At 39.9% G+C, this 16,578-nt stretch overlaps 1 protein-coding gene across 2 annotated transcripts in view; it reads right to left on the reverse strand.

The window, feature by feature from the left end:
* The window catches only part of mob2a (MOB kinase activator 2a), a 79,820-nt gene that overhangs the window by 52,907 nt on the left and 10,335 nt on the right, over nucleotides 1-16,578 (reverse strand). Inside the window, exon 1 of one of the 2 annotated variants that reach the window (XM_057836014.1) lies at nucleotides 3,221-3,513. The exons of the other annotated variant lie outside the window; for it this stretch is intronic. Within the exon in view, the coding sequence (XP_057691997.1) occupies nucleotides 3,221-3,258 (38 nt within the window). The 5' untranslated portion in view covers nucleotides 3,259-3,513. Of the gene's footprint in view, nucleotides 1-3,220; nucleotides 3,514-16,578 lie in introns of those variants that run through there. 2 annotated transcript variants of the gene reach the window in all.

Genomic DNA, 16,578 nt, shown 5'->3' on the forward strand with positions numbered 1-16,578 from the left:
AAAAGTGGCTGAGGATTGCAGTCGTTCCCTTTTAGGCCAAAGCGCACGCTTGCTACTTTTTCTTTGGCAAGCATAGACAACCGCAGCAGGGTTCGCATCCAACGATGACATCATCACTCCTCCTCCTCCTGCGGCTGGCCTTTGCCGAGTAATGAACTTCTCACCTAAGGACAACCGCGGAGGCGTGCGAACGTACGTAAAGACCACGACGACAAACCGAGGGGAAAATAAACTTTGAGTGAGCGCGATTGGAATTGAAAAGGAACAGTTTACGGACGGCAGGATGTGGCCTTTGTGCGCTGGTCATGCCCAGCGGAAGGCGGGTGCCCAAAAACAAGGCCGGAGAGGAAGAAGGAGGCTCGGCCTAACCTCTCAAACGACCATTAAAGTAACTGTCGCTTTCAAAAACAAACAAATAGCCGTCCATCACGTGTCGGTGCTATTGAGAAGGCGATTGCGACTGGTGTCACCATACTAAAATTCTACACTCCATATTGCAAAACCATACCGTTTTCAATACTGCATGAATAAAACACCCAAAACTAAATGAGAAGTGTTTTTTAACCCTAACCCTAGTGGTCGTTATTTTTTACCTCCATCCCCGAAAAACCCCTTTAAACTCAAATTGCCTCAAAATGTCCAGAAAGTGAATCCGAAATGTCCCAAAATCAACAGGCTAGGATCCAAACTGACAGAAAGTGGCCTGGGAATGCCTCAAAATCATGAGAAAGTGACCTAAGATCATCAAAAATTGGCCAGAAACTGTACTGAAAGTTAGCCCAAATCACCAGGAAATGACCCAGAATTGCCCCGAAATCACCAGGAAATGACTCGTGAATCGGAATTGACCCTGAAATCAACAGATTGTAATGCAAAATGTACATGAAATGACCCCGGAATGGTTCAAAATGTACTGCAAGTGAGCCAAAACAAAGAGGAGGTGTCTTTGGAATACCCCGAAATGTACACGTAGTAACCCCGGAATACCCAATCAACAGGACGTGTCTGGGAAATTCTCCAAAACCATGACGAAGGGACCAATGAACAGGAAGTGACCCTGGAATGCCCCAAAATGCACAGGAAGTAAGCCTGGGATACCCCAGAAAATGCCTAAAATCAACAGGTTACGATCCAAAATGTACAACAAGTGAAGTGGAATGCCCCAAAATATACAGGTAGGAACCCAAGAATACCCCCAAAAATGAGCCAAAACAGGAAGTGACCCAAAAATTGCCCCAAAACCAACAGGAAGTGACCAGTGAATTAGAAGTGACCCACAAATGCCATAGAATCAACAGATTATGATCCAAAATGTATAGGAAGTGAGCTGAAATGACCCAAAAATCAGTAAAAAAAAAAAAAAAAAATCAACAGGAAGTGGCCCACAATTGCCCCAAACCAAAAAAATAAAGGGACCAATGAACAGGGAGGGACCCTGGAATGCTCCAAAATGTGCAGGAACCCCCCCCCCCCCCCCCCGATTACCCCAAAAATGAGCCAAAACAGGAAGTAACCCAAAATTGCCACAAAACCAAAGAGGTAGTGCCCAATAAACAGGAAGTGACCCTGGAATGCCCCAAAAATGCACAGGAAGTAACCCCAGAATACTCCAAAAATGCACAAAAATCAACAGGAAGTGACCCAAAATGCCCCAAAATAAACAGGAAGTTACCAGTGAATCAGAAGTGACCCAGAAATGCCTAAAATCAACAAGATCATCAAAATGTACAAGGAAGTGACCCTGGAATGCCCCAAAATGTACTGAAAATCAAACAAAACAGAAAGTGACATGGAAATGCCCTCAAGACCAACAGAAGGGGATTTGTAGTCAACAGGAAGTGACCCGGAAATTCCCCAAAATCTTCAGGAGGTGAAAGATGAACAGGACGTGACCCTAAAATCAACATACGAGCCAAAAGGTACAAGAAATGACCCTGGAATGCCCCAAAATGTACTGAACGTAAACCAAAATCAACTGGGAGTGAACCTGGAATGCCACCAAAACCAAAAGAAATCAACAGGACCACAAATGTCCTGATATGAACATTTGATCGTACAGGAACTGACCGTGGAATGCCCCACAATGTACTGAAAATGAGCCAAAATCAACAGGAAGTGACTTGGAAATACCCCAAAACCAACAGAAATCAACAGGAAATGACCCAGAAATTCCCCAACATCCTCAGGAAGTGACTGATGAACAGGAAGTGACCTACAAATGTCCTAAAATCAACATATGTGACCCCCGGAGCTCCCCAAACTGAAAGTGAGCCAAAATCAAAAAGAAGGTGACCTGGAAATACCCCCCAAACCAACAGAAAGGGATCTGTAATCGACAGTAAGTGACCTGGAAATCCCCCAAAATCTTCAGGAGGTGACTGATAAACAGGAAGGGACCCAGAAATGTCCGAAAATCAACACGATATGATCCAAAATGTACAGAAAATGACCCCCGAATGCTCCAAAATGTACTGAAAGTGAGCCAAAATCAACCAGAAGTGACCTGGAAATACCCCCAAAACCACCAGAAATCAACCGGAAGTGACCTGGAAATACCCCCCCCAGAAATCAACAGGAAGTGACCCTGAAATCAACATACGATCCAAAATGTACAGGAAACGACCCTGGGCTGCCCCACAATGTACTGAAAGTGAACCAAAATCAACAGGAGGTGACCCAGAAATCTCCAAATATCCTCAGGAAGTGACTGTTGAACAGGAAGTGACCCACAAATGTCCCAAAATCAACATATGATCCAAAATGTACAACAATTGCACTAAAATCTACTGGGTTATGATCCAAAATGTCTCATTTAACCATCTGAAGCACCAATGACATTTTAGTAACAGGGAAAAAAGTACTATCGAATGATACATATAGAAAAAAAACCTCATAAAATATGAATGTGGCTTAATGAGGTGATTAGCATGTAGCTGTTGCGAATCTGCAACGCCTACTATGAAAATAATCCTTTGTGGCATCCCGGCGATGATCACAGCTGGCAGTCAAAAAAAAGTTGCTAGGTGATGAGCCTGCGAGAAGGAGCATTTCCCTGTCTGGACTCAAACGTGTGAACAGACACCCCCCGCTTCAACCCGTGCATGCGCCAGCTCAAAAACTAGAACAACAGGTTTCTTCACCCACTAACCACACGGCCAGGAAACGCCCACAAATTTAGATACGATGATAACAAAGAATTTCTAATGCATCGCTCGCTTACCTATTCAAAGTGTACGATCCGTTCCTTTTAAAGCGCATGGTGGTGGCCGACAAGAACTCCGTCGCTCCGCGGCTCGCTCGGGCTTTCTTCGCCCCGCCCGCGAGTCGTTTCCGCGGGGCAGGCGCTCCGGATTCCCCGCACAAAGAGTCGGCGTCGGTGACCCGCACGCGCGCTTTGTCCGCGGTCACACGACGGTCGTGATCATTTCGGACCGAGTCGGCTAAAACGCGTGACGTCACCGCGTGCCTGATATTTACAGTATTTCCTTTTAGAAAATGCTGGCGGAAAGCAAGAATAGGACAAAAGCAGCTTAACTACAGGACTCGCTATAGATAAACACGCATGTGCTAAGGCTGCTAAGTGGGTGGGCGTGAGAAAGGGAGAATTGCGGTGAGCCGTCAAGGCGTTTAAAGCCTCCCCGCTGGCGGGCTAACACCATCGGAAGCGCTGAGCGTCTGTTACGACTCGCGTTAACTCGTTGGCTGCCTGGTTGTGGCCCCCAACAACACTATCAAGTTATTTTTAATATCACAGAATCCAAAGGACAGTATACAGTGGTATGAAAAAGTATCTGAACCTTTTGGAATTTTTCACATTTCTGCTTGAAATCACCATCAAATGTGATCTGATCTTTCTCAAAATCACACAGATGAAAAAACAGTGTGCTTTCACTAAAACCACCCATATTTTTTCATATTTTTTATGAGGATAGCATGCAAACAGTGACAAAAGGGGGAAAATAAGTAAGTGAATAAGTAAGTGAACCCCCTGCCTAAGGAGCCTGAAAGAGCAATTGAAACCAATTTTGACTAAACATTTAAAGTCAGGTGTGTGCCCAATCACTGATGAGTGGTTTAAAGCTGCCCTGCCCATTATAAAACACACACTTGGTAAGAATGATAAGCATTGTCTTATGCGCATCATGGCTCGGTCAAAAAGAGCTGTCTGAAGGATTGCTGATTTGTATAAAGCTGGGAAAGGATACAAAACCATCTCCAAAAGTCTGGATGTTCATCCATCTACAGTCAGAGAAGTTGTCTACAATATTCCCACCAAAAATGGCTAAATATACCTATAAACTACATTTTAAATGCATTAAAAAACACTAGCGCAAACAAAAAATTCGCTCACGTTGGTCTTAACAGGGAGCAGTTGGATTCAGCCATGTGAAAAGAGGCAGACCAGAGGGCAGCGTATCCACCCTAATCAATAAAAGTAAATGCAAACACTTTCAAAATAAACCATTACAACGCCACTTTAATTTAACAAATACTCCAAGCAACACAATTTAATTCGAATCTTTTTTCTACTCGAGTTAATCGATTAATCGTTGCAGCACTAATTTAGTCTAATGTTATATTTAGCCATTTTTTGTAGGAATATGAGTTTGAACTATTTTTTAGTTCATTGTAAAAAAAAAAAAAAACAACAACAACAAAAAAAACTTGGCATTTTATAGCATTTAAGCTAGCAGACTTTTGTTAGGTAAGTTTGCCAATTGTTCTTTTTTCTCATTTATTTATTTTTCATACCGTTTCAGGCTCAGGTCAGGTATTTTTTATGTTCCTTATCCGATGACTCGATTATTCGAACTAACTAGTTCATTGATTAATCGACTACTAAAATAATCGATAGCTGCAGTCCTAGTTGGTTCCTTTTTTTTTTGTTTTATTTTAAACATTGACACCTTTTTAAAACGATATCTAGATATGTAACCATTTCCATATTTTGTTACACCCCTAGAAGTGACCCAAAATCAAAAGAGTGTGCTAAAATCAACAGGAAGTGACCCCCAAACAAGAAATGACATTGTAATGCCCTAAAAAATCAACAGAATATGATCCAAAATGTACAGCGAGTGCCCCAAATTCAAGATGCGGTGACCCAAAATGAACTCATTGCCTGCCATTGACAACCACAGATATCCGATTCATTTCAACTGTGCTGTCAATACTCATCTTTCAGTGCCATTGCCGTCAATGGCAGCCAATGAGTTCAAAAAAGGAAAACAAACAGCAGACTTTTTGGATGGCTCCACTCACTCCCACGCGAAGCTTCCAAGAATACTTTTCCCAAGCACACACGTGCAACTGTGCTCCGAGAAACCTTTCCTTATATTGACAGAAAGCACGCTGCCAAAAAATATATATACTTCTGGAAGCGCAAACATATGTTGCTGACGCAATCCCACCAAGGACTCACTGTACCTAATGCGCACACTGGGCTCAGTATATCAAGTGCTATGAAAGGCTCTACTGTACGTACGGCCGGGCGGCGCCGGCAGTCGGACCGGGTTCAAATAAACATCATTTTCCTTCCAGAACTTGACTCGACACTCATATTCCAAAATGCTAGCTTGTTGCATAATATTACATTTGTCCGGAAATGACTTTTTAACCAATATTCCGATATTGTCCGACTTTGATATAAAACAGATTCCGATATATCCGGTCGTGCGCTTAATGTGGCATTGCTAATTGTATTGTGATGCCCCACTGATTGTTTTAATAATGATAAATGTAACAACTTCAAGGTTTTCCCAATAAAATAAAGATGAGATGAAAATTAAGGGAACAACTTCAACTGAAGTTATTAGAACTTACTTGTACCGGAAGTGCTCCCAAATGAGGAGAAAATGACCTGAAATCGACAGAAATTCACCCCGAACCAGCAGGAAGTGACCCAGAAATGCCCCCAAACCAAGAAGTGACCCAAAATCAACAGGGCGTGATTAAAGAACAGTAACTGACCGGTATATGCCGTAAATTCAAAATGATCTAAAATGTGCAGGAAGTGACCCAGGAGTGCCCTGAAAATCATCAGAAAGTGACACAATCACAATCAACAGGAACTGACCCGATATCAACGGGACGTGTCCCCCACGTCTTGAAATCAAGACGAAGTGATTTGATATCAACAGGAAGTGACCTGATATCAACAGGAAGTGTCCCCGAAATGTCCCCAAATCAACAGGAAGCGACCCCATATCAACAGGAAGTGTCCCCGAATCAACAAGAAGTGACCTGATATTAACAGGGAGTGCCCCCGAAATGTCCCCGAATCAAGAGGAAGTGATCCGATATCAACAGGAAGTGAAATCAGCAGGAAGTGATCCGATATCAACAGGAAGTGTCCCCGAATCAACAGGAAGTGACCTGATATCAACAGGAAGTGTCCCCAAGTCAACAGGAAGTGACCCCAAGTCAACAGGAAGTGTCCCCGAATCAACAGGAAGTGACCCGATATCAACAGGAAGTGACCCGATATCAACAGGAAGTGTCCCCGAAACAACAGGAAGTGTCCCCGAATCAACAGGAAGTGACGTGATATCAACAGGAAGTGTCCCCAAGTCAACAGGAAGTGTCCCCATATCAACAGGAAGTGTCCCCGAATCAACAGGAAGTGACCTGATATCAACAGGAAGTGTTCCCGAATCAACAGGAAGTGTCCCCGAATCAACAGGAGGTGTCCCCGAATCAACAACAAGTGACCTGATATTAACAGGACGTGCCCCCGAAATGTCCCCGAATCAACAGGAAGTGTCCCCGAATCAACAGGAAGTGACCTGATACCAACAGGAAGTGAAATCAGCAGGAAGTGATCCAATATCAACAGGAAGTGACCCCGAATCAACAGGAAGTGACCCCGATATTAACAGGAAGTGCCCCCGAATGTCCCTGAATCAACAGGAAGTGACCCGATATCAGCAGGACGTGTCCCCCATATGTCCTGAAATCAAGAGAAAGTGACCTCATGTCAACTGGACGTGTCCCCGAAATGTCCCAAAATCAACAGGAAGTGTTTCTACAAAACAACTAATGAACAGAAAAACAAGTCCTGCTGTCGATTGCAATGAGTCAATGACTAGTAGACGTCCAATCCGTTTGAAGTGGGAGGGTGGCTTCCTCCCAGCTTAAACAGATCACACAGAAACAGAACACATCAGTGGCAGCCGAGGTCAGTCAATGAGTTCTTTTTTGGGCAATTCCTGTTGATTTTGAGTCACTTCCAATTCATTTGAGGACATGATTCTTGTGTCACTTCCATTTTGGGTGCCCAAAATCAACAGTACATATTTATTCATTTTTAAAATTCTATTAGTTATTAATGAAATCTTGGCTAGACGAGTCGGTGACACAGAACCAATTAAAAAAACAGGAAATGTCCATCTTATTGTAATTATTGCTTCATGTACAGAAAAGTTTAGATGTGCTACCCTCTTGTGGGATAAAGACGTACTGCAGTGGGCTTCTGTTTGCAAGTTGTTTTTGAATAGAGAACAAACCACCCTTTTTCATTGTTAGAAATATTTTCAAAATAAATGAACAGTGATCAACAGTTTTTTTTTCGTTTTTATGAAAAAGGAAAATATCAAAAATATTTAAGCTTTGCTTTTATTATTTGAAGAAAACAGAAAAATCTTTCTTCCCTTATTATAATTTAAAAAATGCAAAAAAAAAATCATATGAATATTTAATCATTAAAAAAAGCAAACTTTTTTCAAAATGTTTTATTTTTAAAGCAGTTTTTCATTTGTAAGAAATATAAAAAAAAAAGACTGACTCATTCACTAATCATACAAGAAAGACAAAAAAGTATTCACAAAAAATATTTAGTTTCTTCCAGTTGTTTTTCATTAGAAAAATATGAATTAAAATCGAATTAAAATCGAGAATATTGAATGTCTATTTTTTCAAAATATATTAATACTAGTGCTGCAACGATTAATCGATTACCTCGAGTATTCGATTGGAAAAAAAGATTCAAATTAAATTTTGCTGTTTCGAGTATTCGTTTAAAGTGGCGTTGTAATGGTTTATTTTGAAAGTGTTTGCATTTAGTTTTATTGATTTTGGTGGATACACTGCCCTCTAGTCTGCCTCATTTCACATGGCTGAATCCAGCTGCTCCATGTTAAGACCAACATAAGCTAAGTTTTTGCTAGCACTAATTTTATATTATATTTAGCCATTTTCGTGGGATTATGTGTCTGAACTATTTGCTAAGTGCATTGTAAAAAAACAACAACAACAAAAAAAAAACAAACAGCGTTTTATAGCATTTAAGCTAGTGGACTTTTGCTATGTAAGGTAGCCAATTGTTTTTTTGTTGTACATAAATCCAATTTATGTTTTTATACATTTGAGGCTCAGCCCAGGTATTTAATATTTCGTGTTCCTCATCCGATTACTTGATTATTCGAACTCACTACTTCACCGATTAATCGACTACTAAAATAATCACTAGCTGCTGCCCTAATTAATAAATGTAAAATAAAAAAAAAAAAAAACTGAAATAATTTGCCCCCCATTTTTTATTTGTAAGAAATGGAGGGGGGGGGGGCGGGGGGAAGAAAAAAAACCCCCGATAACATTTACTATTAACTCAATGACTAACATTGACAGTCACGTCCTGTTGATTTTGGGTTACTGGAAAGGAAGTGACTTAAGAATGAATAGGAAGTGACTCCAAATCAACATTTCCTGTTGATTCTGGGGCATTTACAGGTCACTTCCTGTTCATTTTGGGTCATTTTCTGGTCACTTCCTGTTGATTTGGGGTTACTGAAAAGGAAGAATGTCCCCAAATGATTAGGAAGTGACTCTGAATCAACAGAAAGTAACCTTTAAATGCTATAAAATGAACAGGAAGTGACCTGTAATTGCCCACAAAAGCATTGGATTCAGTGCCATTGACATCTCTAGACGTCCAATCCAGTCTAAATGAAATGCTGTCGTCAGTGGCAGCCAGTGAGCTAATGTAGAATTAGTAGCAACCTCAACAGGGAACGATATATAGATTCTTTGGCAGGAGCATAGTGATAACCTTTTGGGCTACAAAGTATTGTGATGTTCCATATATTGTCAGACCTCTACTAACAAAGCACGCGACGGTCCGAGCCAAAACATCACACGGCGGCGTTCAGATAAAGCTCAGCGACAGACGCGGGACGGCGCTTCCTGTACGTGACCGAGACTTCCCGCCAACAATGAGCCGACGACAGACGTACGCTAGTCAAACATGAGATCATATCTAAACCAGAGGATGCAGGTGGCCGTGATTGTTGTTATTGTCTAACTGTTTTTGGTTCCATTCACATCATTTAGGCATCCAAAAATTCACTTAATCAAAGGTTATAGGCAAAACATTTTCAATAATAGTTATAATAAAAGTTAATATAATATAATAAAACATTTAATAGAAAGACAAACTTTTTTCATTGCGAAGATATTTTTGTTAACTCTGTGTGCCTTATAATGACTGAAAAAGTTTTCAACATTTGGGTGTATTTTCCTGATTTGAGAGTGTTTCGAATTTCATTTTTTGTCCTTTTTTGCAAATTTTGGCAATTTTGTGTTTTTGTGTGTGTGTGTGTGTGTGTGTGTGTGTGTGGGGGGGGGTTGATTTTGTTTTGTTTTGCAATTTTTTGTGGTATCGCCGTATTTTTTTTTGCTGTTTTTGCAGGTTTTTTTTTTTGTCTTTCAGTGCATTTTTTGTGTTTTCTGTGAATTTTTGTTGGGTTAGGGTTTGCAGTTCATCATGGTTTTGCCAACTTTTTCATCACTTTGTGTTTTAATATTTTTTTTGCGGGTCTATTTTTTTGGCTGTGTTTGCAGTTTTTTTTGTCTTTTAGAGCAGTTTTTCTTTGTGTTTTCAGTGTATTTACGTAGTTTTTGTCATGGTTTTGCCATTTTTTCAGAAGTTGTATGTTTATATTTTTTGCAGGGTTTTTTTTGCTGTTTTTTCCCTTTTAGTGCAGTTTTTCATGTGTTCAGTGTATTTTTTTAGGGGGGGTGATTTTGCGTTTTTTTGGGGGGGTTTTTTTGCCATTTTTGGTGGTTTTGTCATGTATTTTTTGCAGTTTGTCATTTTTTTTACAGCAGTTCTGTATATTTTTTGTGGGTTTTATTTTTGCTATTTTTACAGGATTTTTTTGTCTTTCGGTGCAGTTTTCATGAGTTCAGTGTATTTTGAGGGGGTGTTTTTTTTTGTTGCCATTATTGGTGGTTTTTCCATTTTTTGTGTTTTTTGCAGTTTGTCATGTTTTTTGCTTTTTTTTTTTTTTTTTTTTAGCAGTTTTATGTTTTTATGCATTTTTTTCTCATGATTGTTCAAGATTTTACCTGGTTTTGGTTTTTGTGGGCTCTTTTTTGCTATTTTTTTCTGGTTTTGATGGTTGGGGGGTCGGGTTTTTGTGAGTTTTTTGTATGTACAAGACAGAATTCAACAACAACTAACAATGACTACTGCTTGTGAAATTAATCTGGTGATTGACCTCTAGTGCCCCCTGCTGACAGATTTCCGTCATTACGATTGAGGACTTTAATCCATGCACACACACACATATATATACAGTATGTGTATTACACTGTATTTATATGGATGATACTAAAGGTAAACCGATATAGGATGTTTAAAGCTGATACTACCGAGACCAGCTGAAAAAAAAAAAAAAAAAATCAATTCAAAATTGCTGATGTCTAAAGCCGATTTTGTAAGCCAATATTTGAGGCCAATAAAGAAGGTTGATTATGATTAATGCCTATATTACAGATTCAATTTTGTTCTGTAACACTGGCCACTAGGTGGTGCAAAAACACTATGAACAAAAATCTCCACGCAAACAGTGACTGTAAGTAACAGTCATTGGCTATAGGTGATATTGGCCGATTTTGATTAAAAAAAAAAAAAGTTACCTCAATTGACCTTAGTGAGAAAGACATCATCCAAACAGTGAAGATCCACTGTTCTAAAGAGATGACAAATGTAGCGCAGTCGTCAAAACAACAAAGGATGTTGCATTTCCAGTTTAGCAACTTGTGATGTCAAAAACAACAAATGAAAAATCAAGTAAACTGTAATGTGGAACTTGTCTGAATACATTCTGCCGTCAACTCTAAAAGCTACAATAATTGATGGTGGCTTTGCGTGTGATCACTGTGATCACTTCCTGTTTATTTTGGGACATTTCTGGGTCACTTCCTGTTGATTATGGGTAACTTCCTATACATTTAAGTCATTCCGGGATCACTTTATTTGGATTTTAGATCATTTCCTGTTTGGTTTAGGGCATTTCCGGTTCACTTCCTGTATGTTTTGGGTCACTTCCTGTTGATTTTGAGACATTTCTGGGTCACTTCCTGTTGATTATGGGTAACTTCCTATACATTGACGTCATTCCAGGATCACTTCCTTTGCATTTCCTGTTGGATTTAAGGCATTTCTGGGTCATTTCCTGTATGTTTTAGGCCACCTCCTATTGATTTTGAGACATTTCCTGGGTCACTTCCTGTTGATTATGGGTAACTTCCTATACACTGAAGTCATTCCGGGATCACTTCCTTTGAAGTTCCTGTTGGATTTAGGGCATTTCCGGGTCACTTTCTGTTGATTTCGAGACATTTCCGGGTCACTTCCTGTTGATTATGGGTAACTTCCTATACATTGAAGTCATTCCAGGATCACTTCCTTTGCATTTCCTGTTTGGATTTATGGCATTTCCGGGTCACTTCCTGTTGATTTCGAGACATTTCCGGGTCACTTCCTGTTGATTATGGGTAACTTCCTATACATTGAAGTCATTCCAGGATCACTTCCTTTGCATTTCCTGTTGGATTTAAGGCATTTCTGGGTCATTTCCTGTATGTTTTGGGCCACTTCCTATTGATTTTGATACATTTCCTGGGTCACTTCCTGTTGATTATGGGTAACTTCCTATACATTGAAGATCACTTCCTTTGCATTTCCTGTTGGATTTAGGGCATTTCCGGGTCACTTCCTGTTCACTGATCACTTCCTGTTAATTTTGGGGCATTTCTGGGTCACTTCCTGTTGATTATGGGTAACTTCCTATACGTTGAAGTCATTCCAGGATCACTTCCTTTGCATTTCCTGTTAGATTTAGGGCATTTACGTGTCACTTCCTCTTCATTGATCACTTCCTGTTCATTTTGGGGCATTTCCAGGACACTTCCTGGCGCTAATGTTGTTTTGTGTTGGACATGTAGCGGTGTTAGAAAAGGGGAGGTGCAAGCATTACTAGATGGGAGTTGCTGACTTGGCTCCTCAGCAGCAAGGGAGTCAAGCTTGAAGCTTCAAACTGGGCTTGACACAGTAAAAGGTATTTGACCCTCATAAAGCCTCCCATGTCCCCTTAAGGAAGCCTGTGTAAACATAGATAAGTCGCACTCGCTTGCGTAGATGTACACTGGAGAGTATCATCTAAAGCAGGGTGTCAAATGTATGTCCGGTGGGTCCAATTCTGCCCCCTGTTGGGGGTTTTCTGCCAGACAGGCACATTGTAGCTCATTCACACTGTGCATTAGGGGTTGGAAATTCTGGGTACCTCTCGATACGGATACCATACGATAAAAATCCTGTTCATTTTAGGGGCATTTCTGGATCACTTCCAGTTGACTTTGGGTTACTGAACAGGAAGTGATGTCCCCAAATGAAAAGGTGACTGAAAAATCAACATTTCCTGTTGATTTTTGGTCATTTCCTGTTGATTTCGGTTTACTGAAAAGGAAGAATGTCCCTGAATAAATGGGAAGTGACTCCAAATAAACACTTCCACCTCCCTGATTTTGGGTCATTTAAAGATCACTTCCTGTTGATTTTGGGTTACTAGTGACTGAAAATCAACAGGAAGTGACCCGTAAATGCCCTAAAATGACCAGGAAGTGACCCATAAATGACCCCAAAACCAGGTCAGGAAATCATTCTACAATATACAACATAGTAATAAATAATAATAACACATTTTAATGAAAGAGTGCTTTTACAGACGATTTTTGGCCACTTCCTGTTGATTCTGGGGCATTTCTGGGCCATTTCCTGTTGGTTTGGGGGCATTTAAAGATCACTTCTAGTTGATTTGGGTTACTGAACAGGAAGTGACCTGGGAATGTCCCCAATTGAATAGGAAGTGACTCAAAAATCAACATTTGCTGTTGATTTTTGGTCACATCCTGTTGATTTTAGGGCATTTATGGGTCACTTCCTGTTGATGTTGGGTTACTGAACAGGAAGTGACTGGGTACATCCCCAAATGAAAAGGAAGTGACTCAAAATCAGCATTTCTTGTTGATTTTTGGTCACTTCCTGTTGATTTTAGGGCATTTAAAGATCACTTGGAGTTATTTTTGGGTGACTAAACAGGAAGTGACCTGGGAATATCCGCAAATGAACACGAAGTGACTCAGAATGAACAGGAAGTGACCTGTAAATGCTCCAAAATGGCCAGGAGGTGACCCATAAATGCCCCCAAAACCGGGTCAGGAAATAATTCTACAATATACATCATATTAATAATACTTTTTTTTGTTTTTTTTTTGATAGAGTGCATTTACAGGCGTTTTTTGGTCACTTCCTGTTAATTTCTGGGTCATTTCCTGTTGATTTGGGGGCATTCAAAGATGACTTCCTGTTGATTTTGTGTTACTGAACAGGAAGTGACCCGGTAATGTCCCCAAATGAATAGGAAGTGACTCAAAATCAACATTTCCAGTTGATTTTTGGTCACTTCCTGTTGATTTTGGGTCATTTTAAGATTACTGTTGATCTTGGGTTACTGAACAGGAAGTGACCTGGGAATATCCCCAAATGAATAGGAAGTAATTCAAAACCAACAGGAAGTGACCCATAAATGCCCCCATAACCGGGTCAGGAAATCATTCTACAATATACATCATATTAATAAGAATACTTTTTTTTTTTTTTAATAGAGAGTATTTACAGGCGGTTTTTGGCCACTTCCTGTTAATTTCTGGGTCATTTCCTGTTGATTTGGGGGCATTTAAAGATCACTTCCTGTTGATATTGGGTTACTGAACAGGACGTGACCCGGTAATGTCCCTAAACGAATAGGAAGTGACTCAAAATCAACATTTCCGGTTGATTTTTGGTCACTTCCTGTTGATTTTGGGGCATTTTAAGATTATTTCCTGTTGATTTTGTGTTACTGAACAGGAAGTGACCTGGGAATGTCCCCAAATGAACAGGAAGTGACCTGCAAATAAAATGCTTACAAAATTGCCTTTGGACATCGACAATAGGCGGAATACATATAACATTGGTATCGGCCCTTGAACATCCCATATCGGCCGATGTCTATTATCGTCCAAAAATTCTCATCGGTTGGCTTTTTTAGCGGTGCTTTGGCGAGTGTGCCGCTGATTCATGACAGTCTGCGAGCTGGCTAAATGAGATGGAAGAGATTAGCTTACATAAAAGGAGGGTTCTGGGAAGGTGGCTCTTCTTGACCTCCCCCCCTCCCTCCTGCTTTCGCTGCGCTAGCTAAGCCGCGTTTCCGTTCCTCCTGCTCCCATCCATTTGGACTTGGACTTGGGAGAGGTTTGTTGCCGGCTTTCCCAGCAGATTAGACGTCCAGCCCTGTCAATGGCAGTGAAACATGAGCCAGTCCTCCCGGTTTAAATGATGTTTGTTGTTCATTTTAGGGTTAATTCCCGTTGATTTTGGGCATTTTCAGGCATTTTGGGGCCACTTCCTTTATATTGTGGACCATTTCGTGTTGGTTTTGGGACACTTACGGTTCACTTTTTTGACTTTGGGTTACTGTCTGATGATGATGGGGCATTCCCGGGTCACTTCCTGTACATTTTGGGGGGCACTTCCTAGTCACTTATTGTTCATTGGTCACTTTCTGTTCATTTTGAGGCATTTACGAGTAACTTTAGAGCATTCACGGGTCACTTCCTGTACATTTTGGATCATCTATTGAGTTTGGGGCTTTATTGGTCACTCTCTATTCATTTTTGGGCATTTACCAGTCACTTCCTGTTAATTTTGGGACATTCCCGGGTCACTTCCTGTACAATCTGGATTTGGGGGCATTTCCTAGTCAATTATTGTCCATTGCTCACTTTCTGTTCATTGTAGGGGAATTTACGAGTCACTTCCTGTTAGTTTTGGGGCATTTCCTGGTCACTTGTTGTTCATTGGTCATTTTCTATTTATTTTGGGGAATTTACAAGCAACTTTCTTTTAATTTTGGGGCATTCCCAGGTCACTTCATGTACATTTTGGATAATCTGTTGATTTGGGGACATTTCCTGGTCACTTATTGTTCATTGGTCACTTTCTGTTCAATGAAAGCAATGACATTTTCGGCCACCAGGGGGGCTATGACCCCCCCGCCACAAGTCACCTCTTAATCTCCGCATATTTGTTTGAGCTTGGGGCATTTATGAGTCATTTCCGTTTTTTTTTTTTTTTTCAGGGACACTTACTTTGTTGATTTAGGATCAATATCCAATGATTTTGAGGCATTCCCAGGTGACCTCCTGTACATTTTGGATCATCTGTTAATTTTGGGTAAGGCTTCGGCTATCGATTATTTTAGTAGTCGCTTAATCGATGAACTGGTTAGTTTGAATAATCGAGTAATCGGAGAAGGAACATAAAACATTAACATACCTGAGCTGAGCCTCGAACGGTATTAAAAAAAAATGAATAAATGAGGATGTATGTAGAACAAAAGAACAATTGATTAAGTTACATAGCAAAAGTTTGCTAGCTTAAATGCTATAAAATACTAAGGGTTAAAAAAAATTTTTTTTTTACAATGCTCTTAACAAATGGTTCAGACACATATTCCCACAAAAAAGCTAAATATACACATAAACTACAATACGAATGCATAAAAAAAAAAAAAAAACGGGCTCAAACAAAAACTTAGCTTATGTTGGTCTTAACAGGGAGCAGCTGGATTCAGCCATGTGAAATGAGGCAGACAAGAGGGCAGTGTATCCACCCAAATAAAAAAAGAAAAACAAATGCCAACACTTGCAAAACAAACCATTACAACTTAATTAAACAAATACTCGAAGCTGCAAAATTTAATTTGAATCTTTTTTTTCTTATCAAATACTCGAGTTAATTGATTAATTGTTGCCGCACTATATGTCATATTAAGTGTTGCCACTAGAGGGCAGTGTAGCCAGCCAAATCAATGCAAGTTAATGCAAACACTTTCAAAACAAACCATGATAACGCCACTCTAATTAAACAAATACTCAAAGCAGCAAAATATGATCAATCAAGTTAATCGACTATCGATTATTTTAGTAGTCGATTCATCGATGAACTAGTTAGTTCGAATAATCGAGTAATCAGATAAGGAACATAAAACATTAACATACCTGAGCTGAGCCTCGAACGGTATTAAAAAAAAAAAAAAAAAAAGAATAAATGAAGTTCTATGTAGAACAAAAGAACAATTGGCTAAGTTACATAGCAAAAGTTTTCTAGCTTAAATGCTATAAAATACTAAGGATTTTTTTTTTTTTACAATGCTCTTAACAAATGGTTCAGACACATATTCCCACAAAAAAATC

The sequence above is a fragment of the Corythoichthys intestinalis genome, chromosome 5 (assembly GCF_030265065.1).
Source record: "Corythoichthys intestinalis isolate RoL2023-P3 chromosome 5, ASM3026506v1, whole genome shotgun sequence".
In the NCBI taxonomy this organism is placed as follows: Eukaryota; Metazoa; Chordata; class Actinopteri; order Syngnathiformes; family Syngnathidae; genus Corythoichthys; species Corythoichthys intestinalis.